Source organism: Pinus tabuliformis, chromosome 8, assembly GCF_031772625.1.
Source record: "Pinus tabuliformis cultivar Carrire ecotype Pingquan chromosome 8, CPIR1, whole genome shotgun sequence".
NCBI classification, from domain to species: domain Eukaryota; kingdom Viridiplantae; phylum Streptophyta; class Pinopsida; order Pinales; family Pinaceae; genus Pinus; species Pinus tabuliformis.
Window position 1 is genome coordinate 840,911,977 of NC_142294.1, and position 14,478 is coordinate 840,926,454.

Here is a 14,478-nt window from a genome sequence, read left to right on the forward strand (position 1 = left end):
CATGCAAGGACTTGTCCATCAACAAAAACAACTCTATACATTGTCTTCAAGAGAAGATATGTACAACATATTCTTCTTTAAACCGGGATCATATAGAATATTATTAATGGATACATTACCTCTGGATTGCAGTTGAAAAGATGATGTACCAATGCCCTTGACTTCATATTTTCCATAGTATCCAAGCTCGACCTTTTAAGAGAACTTTTCAAGTAATTCAGATAAATAATCATGATTTCCAGTCATATGCCTAGAGGCACCACTGTCCACCTGCCAAATTTCATCATGATTTTCAATCAAACCTGTAAGAGCACAAATAAATGAGTGTTCAGATTCATAATCACTTCTTCTATGCCTCCTCTTTGAAGATGGCTCATCTAGATCAGTAGTAGATGCATGATGTCTTTTACTTCTTTTACGATCATCATCCCTTTCATAGTCATCTCTTCGATTTCTTTGAGGACATTGAGTTTGATAATGACCATAAGCTTGACGACGAAAACATTGAATATTGGACAGATCTCTTTTATCTCTTCTATCTCTTCCATCTCTTCTACCTCTTTCATCTCTTCTTTCTGGAAAAGGAGGAGGAGGTCTTCTATGAGAGGTAGAATTCTTTCTTGAAGCAAATTTAGGACCTTGTCTTTTACCAGCACTTCTTTGGAATTTGCCAAAATTTGGTTTCTTCTTCTTGTTTCCCTTAACATGAGCTGAAAATGCTTCTATACTAGGATCTTCAATGTCTCCTCTAGAGTAGAGTCTTGACTCTTCTTGAGTGCATGTTTCCCATAACTTGTCCAAGGTTGGAGCATTCTCTCTTGCACTAATACATGAAGCAAATGAGTCCCAAGATCTAGGGAGACCACCCAAAGCAACGGCTACCAAATCCTTATCAGAAAATTCTTCATCAATGGCTTTGAGTTGGTCTCTAATTTAAGATATCTTAACAAAGTATGATGCTATTGTGTCATTCTTTGTCATCTTGATGTTATGGAGCTAACCTTTTAGATTAATGGATTGACTTACATTGTTGATGGTATACAATCTAATCAATGATAGCATCACACATAGCCTTAGCAGTCTTATGTTCAGTGATATAGGGAATTAAATGATCCCTAACAAAATCCAACAAAATACTTCTTGCCAAAATATCATCTTCATGATACTTCTCCTTTCCTACTTGATCATATGGTTCAATGAGTTTACCTGTGATGATTCCCAAGACTTTGTTCCTTTCAAGAATGATCTCAGACCTTGCCTTCCAAGCCCTGTAGTTGTGGCTCCTTCAAGCTTGCATTCAGTCTTCATGAATGAAGAATTTATGATGAAGATGTAGGACAAAACCCATAAACGTTTCAAATGCTCTTCAAGATGTTCTTCAAGTAATCATCAAGTGCTCTTCAATATGATTTCACTGCTCCTTTCCTTCACCAAAGCTCTGATACCATGTTGAAATTTTAGTGATGCAATGACTAGAATAGTTTTTTTTTCATAAATGATAACTAATTTTATTGATGTAAATTGTTTCTTCTTTACACTTTAGTCAACACGTAGTTATACTTGAAAAACTTCAACCAATTATTCTTTAACAAGAGTAGTAACTAGAAATCACAATAGACAATGAATCATAGAGAATAAGTAGGAGACAAGAGACACCAAGATTAGGCTCACAACCAGGGAAAAACCCACTAGGGGAAACAAAAATTATTTCCTAATGTGAGAGAGATTGTGTCCATCAATAGTACATTTGAATGGTTCAACAAATCCAAAATAACAATAATAAGATACCCAATCAATGTCTGCACAAAAAATGAAGAGAGAGAGAGAGATTCTACTTATGTCCAAGGGTCTACACAAGGAGGCTTAAATGGGAACCTGAAGTCACTATGATGGGAGGCCGAAGTTTCCACTGTAATATTCAATGAACTACCCAGAATATAAGTCCAAAAAGACCTTGGTCAACTTCAGAATGATGTCACAAAAGGAGTGCGAGCCCCTCTACTGTTTACGGCCACAAAAAGAGATAACAAAACAAATGTATAGATTATCCAAGTCATGGTATTAATAGGCCCCTCAAGGAGATCGAACTGCGGTCAAAAAACTCTTGTAAACTTCCTCGCACGTGTGGATATACTCTAAAATGGAAGCCCGAATTAGCTTGAGATTTTACACTGAATTGCTTGATGTGATGATGGGTGAAATGAATGCCACTGACCTCTTATTAATAGGCATCATGAGAGGGCTAATTAACCGTAGTAGGGCCGACATGATGTCCTTGAAGCCGACTTGTAGGGATGATTGAGCAGACTTCTAAAGTTAGGATGGGCCGATTTATAGATGTCTAAATTTGATTTTTTCTTCATGTTTTAAAAAAAGCAGACCATAGCTACCTTATATTGCAACAAAATGTATGCTTTCCACTTAATAAAATTTTAACATGAACAGCCCATTAACAAGTTTATTAACACATAGGAGATGGCACTTGTAAATGCCTTACAATAATAATAAAAAATTACAAATTCCCTGTAACCATCCTAACAATAAACTAGATATTATAACATTTATAATTTAAAACTACAACCAGACATTTTTCTTGACCGTGAATAACCTAGCAAGAAGCCTGTTAGAGTATAGGAAATTCATTCAGAGTTCCTCTATTAGATGTCGAATAGGTCTCCTATGTTCTACATGTTTTTTATGGAATAAAAAATGTAAAAATTGTCGTATCAACTTTATGTCTTGTAGAATAAAACAATCAAACAAAGAATTTCGTGACATTCAATAAGCTATCTAGCAATTCGAGAATCAGATTTCAAAAAAAATTAAAGAAATACGGATATGCGAAAATTCATAACCATATAATCTCAAATAGATTGAGAGACTATATTCATACACAGGTTTCATCTTTGAAAATCATGACCAATATTGTGAAATGGTAATTATATATGGAACATAGTGTTAAAAAAAAACATTTGATTTATATTTGGAACAACTTAAACTCAGTATGGCCACATTTTCGAATGCATGGAAACATGTCATAATTTGAGCCACAAACTTGAGCATGATTGTAGGCCTAGAGCTCCCAAATCTCGAAATTATCCTAAACATGTTTCTTGCGTGATTTCATTGTATCTTTATATGTTTTCATTATATCTTTATAGTTAATTTTGATAACTAAGGGTAAGACCATCCCTTTCTTTGAGGCATGCAGTGGTCAACCATTGGGCATTTACTGTTCACGTAGAACTTTAAATGTCGAGAATTCAGACTATGTCCCAGGCCATTACGACCATGTCATAATACACACCACAGCTAGTGTGGGGAGCTGCTAAGCCACAATGAGAGCGTCAGGACCTAGTAAGTGTTAAATACATTTGAGCCCTATGTCTAACCGGCTCAAAGCAAACAAATTTCTACAAGTCAATAGAATGTTCTTTCAAATCGCACAACATTCATCCCATGACGATGTCCATATTTAACTGGAGTGCCAAGTAGATTATATGAATTGGAACTAGATGTGTCGGAAAGGTCACTTAAGCAATTCTGTACAACCTGTCATATTCAGATATTAACAGCAATACATCAGCTTTCAGCGCAAAACAAAATCAACTCTCACAAAGTAAAAGCCATTGCAATGTGTGATAAAATTAGTATAGCATACACCAAGCAAATGTGCGATGTCAATTAGTATAGCATAAGACTGCTAAATTTTTCATTCCCCACCAACAGTCACATACCTTTAACTATTATCCACCATCATTTCTGAATACACTGTACAGAATCTTATTCTTAATTTGCTGAATTGAAAAACTGCCACGATTGCCTACACCGCTGTGTTAACACAAATATTCTCTGGGGCCATAATTTATTTATTGATGATCTACTCATATTGTTAAGGAGCTTTGTTAGTGAAGCAAAGAAGAAAAATAAAATGGCTCTGCAGAGAGACAGAAATGAGTTTCTGTATATAACTTGTTTGATCCTTACAAAATAAATATAAGAATGTTTCAGTTTCAGAACAAGATGTAGAAAAGCCTAAAACACCAACAGTGAACTACTTCACCTCCAAAGAAATATAATTCAAACTCGGAAAACCGTTGCTTTCTATTAAAATGTATTTTTAAATTGCAATTACACATTTTAACATCGCTGATAGGATGCATTTTAGTTTCACTGCATATGACAATAGAGCTCTGAAACAATTGTAGAGATATAGAATGAAAAGAAAATGCCCTTCTGTGATCGTCCAAACCCAATACACAAAGTATATTAATAAGGAAAGCCATTTCCCTTATTCGATGAAGTATATGATTTAATGTAACAAATAACTGACAGTGTCCTCTGCCACGAACTAAACATTTCTTCTATTGCACGAACGTCACGAAGATGGATCGATGGAACTTTAGCAATGGAGAAAATTACATTGACTAATATAGTGTCTGAAAATACAAGAAGCAGATCACAATGAAAATACAACAAGATCACAATGTAAAATATTCTAATAGGATGCCAATCCAAAAGATAATATACAAGATCTATCTATCTACTTCTCGAAGAAAAATATCAGGGATTTGATGAATAGAGAATCATTACAGAAGCTTTTCCAACCCAAACTATTCTTGATCATTTCACCTTAATGATATATTGATAAGCAGGCACTAGAGTGTACCGACACTCCTATGTAAGATCATTCTCATTAAGAGTCTCTTCCTCTGTAGCAGATGACGAAGGCACTGCATTCACATCGCCTGTTGGTAGCTTCCTTGCAAGTCTAACAATCTACAGCAAAAATGGAAACACTAAGTATAGCAAACCAAAAAAAAATTAATGAACATACCTGGAAAAAAAGAAGAATAAATGTTCGCTAGATTAAAGCTTTTGATTAATGTCTTTGATAAAAGCTTAAAAAGTATAAGGTGTTATAAACATAACATTAAAGCCATAACACAATGTATTAGGAAATCCCTTAACACATTGAAAACCAAATTATGATGGAGCTAGCATTTACAAAATTTAGTGCAAGTATAATTCTTATAGTATTCATCAACGAATTATAGCAAAATCTGCAAGTAATAATCATAAGAACAAGGAAAATAAATATGCACAAGACATAAAAACTCAATTAAATAGAAGAGATAGAAGGATTAAAAACCATTTCCAAAAGGATGCACTCACAGGGTCAAGGGCATGCCCTACTCACTTCCCATGGTCTGGGGTCTGTTTAATGCTTACTTGACTATTTGATCAAGTACAATTGGTATTAGAGTGAACAATCCTTGGTTTGGCTCCTTCAAATGAGTTGTATTACCATTTTCTCTTTACCTTGTTTGGGATTATTTTCATTGTGTAATATTTTAAGTTTGGAGGACAGATCAAAGTACATGGGTAAAAACTTCAGAATTTGGTTCACTATATTTTTGGAATCATTGATCCAGGTGGATATTGGTGGCCACCCGCCTATTCCACTTGGACCTCCAACATTGTTTTCTTTTATATTCCTAATTTCCAACACAATTTCCTATTACGTTAAAATTTTTATTTTTGGCAGTTTTTGGGTCTTGAACTTCTTGAGCCATTTTGAGGCCCTAAAAGGCGTTTTTTTGAGAAACTGCAAAAGGAAGGCCAACGAGTTGTGCCTTTGCATTTGAAAATTGTTGTCCTCGGATAAATCTTTCGAACGAGGTATCGCGCACGCCAAATGGAGATCGTATGCCAAAGCTATGACCCGAGAAGTTGACGTTCCAACTAACCCCAGCAGGGCCCATAAGCTTTTGGTGCTTCATCACCTAGGGTTAGGTTTTTGGATGTTTAGGGTTTTTCATTGTTTTTTTATGACAAAAAAACCTTTGAGCCTCATTGTAACACAGTTCAAAAGGCATGTATCTATCACATCTCTTCTCAGAGATAAGCTACCATCGCCTAAGCTATTTGTTTCTTTTTTGCATGTAAACAGTTTTCAGCAGTTGTTATTTATTAATTGAAGTTTTGTTTTGTTGTATCTATATTTTTTCATTTAAATCTATATTTCATTTCATTCTTTCATAAATCTAGATCAGTGGTATCAGAGCAGTTTTCTCTTTCTCTATTTTTCTATGCATGTCCCCAACGAGGTCGAGTATAAGGAGTTGGGAATTGAACTGGTTGAACCCTTGCAACGCCGGTCATGCCAACCCCAACAGCCTCCCATGGCAGAAGAAAAGAAAGATGAGGGAACAGGAGATCTTTTCAAAATATTGTTCGAAGAGGCCCTCAAGCGACAAAAGAACAAGATGATGTACAATTTTTCCCAGATCCTTCGACGGGTATCAGTGGGCGAAGCATCTTCATCCAACAGTCACTTCGAAGGCACCGCCCCCTTTAAGGTACAAGTTAACTTTGACATTCCTATATTTGAAGGCCAAATAGACACAGATGCCCTAGATAGATGGTTAAATCTGCTGGAAGGATATTTTTCGGTCCATAATTTTTCCGATAGGGAAAATATTACTTTTGCACTCCTCAAAGCCACCCCCCATGTCAAGGACTGGTGGGAAACTTACTGTGAGTAGAGGGACGAGAAGGAACCCTCACTATTTTCAGTCGCACCCACTTGGAATTATTTCTGAGATATCATCAAGGAACAATATTACCTTGTCGGGAGCTATGAAGATAAGTACATAAAGTGGACCACACTACGACAGGAAAGGGACCAAGACGTGTCGGAGTTCACGAACATTTTCCATACCCTACGCATGAAGTTGGCCATCAAGGATTCAAAGCGACATTTGATACTCAAGTATTATGGTTTTCTACACAAATACATCCAGGCACAATTGGAGTTCCTAGACATCTCCTCGCTTGGCGCAGTGTACCGATATGTTGTGAGGATTGAGCAAAAATTTAAACATAAGAAACAAGACTTTGGATTTGCGAATCCGAAGAAGCAAAAAGGCACCTCTAAACAACAGAACAAAGCACAGAGTCAAGGTAGAGCCACCCAGGACAACCCATGGAAGTCACAAGCAAGGAATAGCACCACGAAGACGTAGGATACTGGAAAATGGTGTGAGTTCCACAAGAGCCCCACTCACAACACAAATGAGTATCGCGCCAAGCAATCATTGGTGGCCAAGCTAAAAGCTTTAGAGTTAGACGCATGTTCCGACTCTGACCCAAAACCAAACAAAAGGAAGCAAATTATTGATGCGGAGCCTAGTGCCACCATTGCCACCACCAACATCCAAAAGATTGAACCTGAAGATCTAGAGGAGGGGAAGCAACTCTTCCACTCATAGATGTGGGTGAAGGGTTCTCCACTGCAGTTCATTATTGACAATGGGAGCCAAATGAACCTCATCTCAGCAAAGGTCATTAAGCGGTTGGCACTGCTGACCAAACCACACTCACAACCATACACCATCGGGTGGCTCCACCAAGGACGAGATCTCCATGTCAGCTAGCAGTGTTGCCTTCCCTACAGCGTCAAACCCTTCACAGAAGAGGTACTGTGTGATGTTGCTCCTCTTGAAGTCTAATGTTTTATTAGGCCAACCGTACTTGTGGAAATGTCATGTTGTGTATGAGTCTAGACCTCGCATTGTTATTATTACTTTGGGAATAAAACTATACAGGATACTGAAGGTAGCCCCGCCAACTGCCATTTCTCTAATCTTTGCTAAGCAATACAGTAAGATCATCTCCCAGACTGGGAAATTTGTTTTCTTTATGATTCGGTTTCAAAGTGAGGGGAAGATCGTGGCCACATCCATGGCCCCTAGAAAGGCTTCCTCCGTGCAACAGAAGTAAGTTGATGAGGTCGTGGAGGAGTACAAGGACATCTTCTCCTCACCCACAAGGGTAACCTTGCATTGTCAGGTCAAGCATTCGATCGAACTGACTCCTGGAGCACCTCTACCCAATGGGCTAGTATATCGACACTCTCTTCTGGAAAATGAGGAAATGAAGTGGCAGATCCAAGAATCACTACAAAAATGGCACATCTGACCAAGTTCCTCACCTTGTGGGAGCCCAATTGTACTCGTACAAAAGAAAGATGGGACCTGGAGACTCTGCATTGATTATCAAGCACTGAATAAGATCATTGTCAGGAACAAATACCCAATCCCATAGATTGATGACCTTCTGGACCAGCTCAAGGGGGCCAAGTACTTCAGCAAGATTGATCTGAAGTTTGGCTATCACCAAGTTCCAATAGAACCCACAGATGTATGGAAGACCACCTTCAAATCCAAGGAGGGCCTCTTTGAGTGGTTGGTCATGCCCTTCGAGTTGACAAATGCCCCTGCAACTTTTATGAGGTTGATGGATGACATCTTGTGGCCTTTCACCAACTCGTTTGTGGTTGTATATCTGGATGACATCCTCATCTTCAACAAGAGTTGGGCAGAGCACTTGCAACATATTCAACAGGTCCTTCAAACCCTGCAGCACATGAACTATGTGCCAACTTAGAGAAATGCTCCTTTGGCATGAACCAGGTCCAATATTTGGGCTACATAATTGATGAGCAAAGCATACATGTGGATTTGGCTAAGATTCAAGTCATTCAGGATTGGCCAGCCCCGACAACTCTCATAGAGCTTCGTAGCTTTTTGGGCCTTGCCAACTTCTATCGAAGGTTCGTGTTGGCATTCTATCATATCACTTGGCCCTTGAGTCATGTTACTAAGGCCAGAGCAAATGCAAAGTTCTTTTGGTCTAAAACACGACAAAAGGAATTTATTGAGCTAAAACATCGCCTTTTCTCTGCGCCAAAACTCACATTTCCATACCTGCAACAGCGATTTGAAATTGAGACAGATGTCTCTAACTATGCTATTGGTGCAGTTCTCACCCAGCAAGGGCATCTGATGGCCTATCATAGTGAGACACTCTCTAATACTATTCGAAAATACCCCACCTACGATAAGGAGATGTACTCCATCATGCAGGCTTGTCGGCAATGGAAACATTACATTTTGGGAAAGGTGACGATCATCTACACAGATCATCGACCTCTTCAAATTATGTAAACACAAGGAAAGTTGCAGAGCAATCGTCATCAAAAATAGTCCACACATCTACAACAATTCCATTAGAACATTAAATACAAGAACGGCAACACCAATAACATTGCGGATTGCCTTAGTCGACCCTCAGTTGTAGCACTGACCACTGTTCTCAACTCTTATGGACACGAAGACTTCTAGATGGCCATAGCTATACAGAAATGATCCAGAATTTTCCACCACATACAAGATGTTGATGGATGGCAAGCGAGTGCCAGACTTCCACCTCCAGGACACATTGTTATGCTACCTAGGGCACATTTGTGTTCTTTCAAGTGAGCGTGCCACGCTGATTTGGGAGGTGCACTATAGTCGGGTCGCAAAACACTTTGATTTGGAGAAAACCGTGGCAGTAATGCAGAAGTATTTTTATTGGCCAAAACTCTGACAGGATGTTGGAAAATATATCAAGTCCTACACTTCTTATGCCATCGCTAAGCCAACCATTCAGAAGCAAGGCCTATACACTCCTCTACCTACTCCTAGCTAGCCTTGGGAATCCATCTCCATGGACTATATTTTTGGCCTTCCTTCTACCAAGCATGGTAACGATTGTGTATTTGCAGTCGTTGATAGATTTTCTAAGATGGCTATATTAATTGTTTGCAAGAGGAGTATCATAGTAGAAGAGAGCCAAACTATTCTTCGAACAAGTATGGGTACATTTTAGAATTCCACAAACCATTATATCAAATTGAGATAGCAAGCTCTTGAGCGCATTTTGGTTGAGCCTATGGTCGTTGTTGGACCCTAAGCTCACCAAGTTGACTACATTCCATCCTCTGACTGATATCTAAACATAGGTTGTCAATAGGATGATAGTGCACATACTACGCACGTACAACTCCAAGCATCCATGAACATGGAATGAGAATCATCTCTATGTGCAACATAGCTATAGCAAAGCTCTCCATAGCTCCACTAGACACAACAACTTTCGAGTGGGCCTAGGATTTCAACCATTGTGTCCCATTGATATTGCAATGCCTCTTGCAACTACACAGAGAGAATCTACACATGTTCAATCCGAAGCTGAAAAAGCCACCAGGTTTATTAAACGCATCTAGCACATCCGCCAGTAAGTTCATGATATCATGGATAAAGCCAATGCCAAGTACAAACAACACCATGATCAGCATTAGGTGCCACATAAGTTTCAAGTGGGCGACAAAGTTTGGTTTCATTTGCAGAAGGAACGCCTTACCAGAACCCATTTGAAGCTTTGATCACTTTGATATGCCCTTTATACCATCACCAAGGTTGTGGGTGACAATGCTTTCGAGCTAAATATTCTCCCATTCCTTGGCCTAAGCCAGTATTCAATGTGGAGCGCCTTCAACCATACTTTCCACCATTGTTGGACACATCAAATGTTGTTGAAAAACTGACACCAACAGAGCTCAACCCAGATTGCATTGAACAGGCCACAAGTGATCAAAACATGGACACACAAATTAAGAACGCTCGCCAAGATAGGATCCAACTGTATTGGGTTGTCAAAGTTGGCCAGCTCCTACACCAAAGCAAGTGGCTCAGTAGGGACCAAGTTCAGCAAAAGTTTTCCAATCTCAATGAGCCACTCAATGCAACGGGGACCATTACTTCCTATGGGGGAGGACTAATCCAGGTGTATATTGGTGGCCACCCGCCTATTCCACTTGGACCCCCAACATTGTTTCCTTTCAGTTTCATAATTTCTAGCCAAGGTTGCACGAAACGGGGAAACGGGTACGAGTTTCCGAAACGGGAAGCGATACAAAACGCGACCTCCCCAAATTTTGGAAACGGGGAAACGCGAATATATATATATATATATATATATATATATATATATATTAGGACATTTAAGAAATATGTGCAATCATAAAGCATATATGATACATTCTAATTTATTACATTATGATAAAACTGTCAATTGTCAATGCATAAACTATAAGTATCTAAATTTGCATCACATTTACTCATGAATAATGACATAATGAAAATAGAAATATCCAAAATCAGCCACGAGAAATTTCTAATTTCTTGTCTCGTGCTTGATTGGGAGTCTCCTCCTACATAGTCGAAAGACCCTAATGCTCTTGATTAAATACAAGTTTCATACCCTAGTACCCTACATTCTCTTGATTATTGGGAGTCTCCCCTGCATAGAGGGCTTGGTTCTCTTGATTAAATACAAATTCCATACCCTAGTACATGATAAAATCCAATGGAAACATTGCAATCCCCCCAATCCTAAAATCCTGAAAAACAGATAAGTCTGTTGGATTTTGAGTGAGATCTAAAATTCTACTTTCTCCATATGAAATCCAATGAGGGCGAAACCACTCTCAAACATCCTGAGTCATTTCATAGTAATGTTAAAAATTTAAGTAAAAGGATGAAAATGAAAAATAAAGGAGAATATCACTTTTACTTTAAGAATTTAACATTACCATGAACTGCATATCAACACTAGGGCAAAAGTTCACTTTTATAACTTTAGACAGGCATCTGGAAGCAACTAGAAGTCACTAGGCTAACGTAAGAATAGATTAGAAAACAAATAAAAAAATAAAAATAAAAATAAAAACACAAGTAAATGCTGAAACGTGGGTCGTACGGCCCTTAAACGCGTTTCAGGTCGTACTGGCCACGTTTCAGTTTCGTGAAACGTGGCAGTACGGCCTGAAACGCGTTTCAGGGCCGTACCAAACGCGTTTTAGCGTTTCGTACCCGTTTCCGTACGGAAACGCCCTTCTGCCCCACGTTTCCTGCAACATAGTTTCTAGCATAGTTTCCTATTTCAGCAATTTTCTATTTTCGGCAGTTTTCGAGTCCTAAACTTCTAGAGCCATTTTGAGGCCCTAAACAACATTATTTTGAGAAACGGGCAAAGGAAAGGCCAACTACCTTGTTGTTTGTAGTCAAAAGTTGTTGTCCTTGGATAGATCTTTCTAAAGATGTATTATGCATGCCAAACAAAGATCGTGTGCCAAAGTTATGACCCTGGGATGTTGATGTTCCAACTAACCCCAGCGGGGCCCACAAGCTTTTGGCACTTCATCTCCTAAGGTTATATTTTGGATGTTTAGGGTTTTCCATTGTTTCTTGATGATAAAAAGGCCTAACACAGTTCAAAAGGCATGTAGTCGTCACATCTCTTCTCGGAGATAAGCTACTATTTCCTCCGCTAGTTTGTTTCTTTTTTGTATGTAAACAGTTTCAGCGATAGCTATTTATTAATCAAAAGTTTGTTTCGTTGTATCTTTGTGTTTTTGCTTAAATCTATATTTCATTTCATTCTTTCATAAAACTGGATTAGTTACATGTTGCACAAGTTTGAGTTTTTGTCTAATCTTCAAACAAGGCTTAAACAAGTGGCTTCAGTGAAACAATCATATTTGTAGATTTCAAAGTCCACATTGAATGCCACTGGTGGAATCAGGAAAAGGATAGGCCATGATGTCTCCTGTCCAAATTTGATCCCTATTCGAAAAATATTAGAAATTTTGTAGTTCGTACAAGTTTTATCTCCTAAAATAGGGAAAATGCAACAGGTTCTGGTAATTCCAGAATAACTTTCCCTTAGAAAGTCGAAATTGCATGGGATCAATGGGCATTAGAAGAGGACATATCACAATACATCCTATATAGGTTCAGCAAAACTGATTTAGAATTTCCAATGTTGTAACGAGTTTAAGATCAGCTAGTGAAACAGACCCCAAATCAGGGCTATACAAACATTTTTAGGAGACCCAATTTTGTAATTTTTTCTCTATTTTGAACATATATTATTTTTTGGGCTAGAGACACATAAATGTATAGAAACAAAATGGTCTATCATTCAACGAGTGAAAGTGTAAGTGTAATTGAAAGAATCCACATAGATAATGTTGGTGGGGTCATTATATGATTCCCTTGTACACTTGTTAATTTTCCACTGTTCTATGCGATAACTCACTTATAACAATTCTTCTTTCAATAGAAATTAGTGACCCAATATATCTTCAATATTCCAATATGAATAAGCAATTGTAGATAGAACAGTGAACCCAATGCACAATAAAAGACAACCAAGAATAATGCAGACATTGTATTTGGTCAAAAACCAAGGAAAAACTCCACAAGGGGGAAACCCTTTCCAAATTCTTATTTTATTAGATTGTCATTGAATATTTAGCAGAGAGATACAATGTCCAAGTACATCAACAATGAGTCAAAGGTCAAATTCTTGACTAGTCCAATCTATTGAAGAATGTAACAGAATTCTGAAAGTTGTTAGATATATTGTAGATCTATGTTTGTTTGTATTGTTTCTAGGGTTTACAATATGATGTAGTAGGGTATGTCATAGCTATGGAAGAAACAATGAAACCCTAGATATGAAATGCTTAAAGTCTTGATGAAGTAGTCTAGGGTTTATGACCAAAACCCTAGTAAGAAGTTGAAGAGTATGTGTCTCTTGTTTGTAATTAAGTTTGGGTATCTGATATATAAAATGTTTTCATGATTTTGATATGGCTAACTTCATGCTTCTATAGATTTGGTTGTACTTGCTATCTAAGTTGTGCAGGTACATAATCTTCAAAAATGGTGAAGATGTTTGTAAAGTAAAATTGATGTGATAAGCATGATGTGAATGATGATGTTCAAGATAACTCTGACGAGAAGGATGGAAGCCATGAAAGATTCTCTGATGTCGTAGAAAAGAAGTTGAGCCCCCTAAGTTGAGAGGGAGCTTGGATGAAAGTTGATCTCCCTAGGTTAAGAGGGAGTTTGGGTATATTAGATCCTCCCTGATTAAGAGGGAGTGATGGATACGGTTCTCTACTTCATGTGTCATGCACTAGACCAGGACTAACAGTTGTAAGTTTTAGTGAAGGCCATGAGTGAGACAAGAAATTGGAGAATGTATTTTGAAGGACTGTTGAAATAAGAAAAGCAGGATCAATATGTGGAATATGTTGTTGCATGAAAGGTAGGAAAGGAAGTTGTATGGTTGAGGAATCTTCTACCAAGATTCATTTGGAAAGCTATAACTCCTACTGCGGAAAGTTGAGAAGCAACATCAAGTTGTCCAGAAGACCCCATAGATTTGTATCCATTTATGTACATTTGGAAGTTCGTCACTGATTGGGGTTGTGTTTATATAGGTAAATCTCTCGGAAGTTTGATAGCACGTTTTTACATGCTTAGTGTTGTCGATTAGTTTATTTGGAGAGATTTGTTACCGATTGTGATAATCTGGAAGTTGAGGCTTTGTGAGTGAGACATTGCCTGGGAGGACATCTGGTCGGCACTTTGTGTTGATGTCTAGTTTCTGAAGTAGGGAGGGTGGCGTTGGTCATGGAGCTCTGACCTCGAATACACACCTAAATCCCTAGGTTTATGGTTAGTAAGTAAGTCTGATGGTAGCTAGAGAGGCTGAAAGCTTTAGTCCATCTTAGTC

At 38.1% G+C, this 14,478-nt stretch overlaps 1 protein-coding gene across 2 annotated transcripts in view; it reads right to left on the reverse strand.

Moving 5' to 3' along the window:
- Positions 1-3,211: 3,211 nt before the first annotated feature.
- GSNAP (gamma-soluble NSF attachment protein) overlaps positions 3,212-14,478 on the reverse strand; it is a 202,656-nt gene continuing 191,389 nt past the window's right edge. Inside the window, exons 9-10 of one of the 2 annotated variants that reach the window (XM_089372939.1) lie at positions 4,633-4,779; positions 3,212-3,552 (exon numbers count right to left, since the gene is read on the reverse strand). In XM_089372939.1, coding sequence (XP_089229065.1) covers positions 4,678-4,779 — 102 coding nt within the window. In that variant the 3' untranslated portion in view covers positions 3,212-3,552; positions 4,633-4,677. Of the gene's footprint in view, positions 3,553-4,076; positions 4,440-4,632; positions 4,780-14,478 lie in introns of those variants that run through there. The other variant, XM_089372938.1, reaches the window with a different exon arrangement.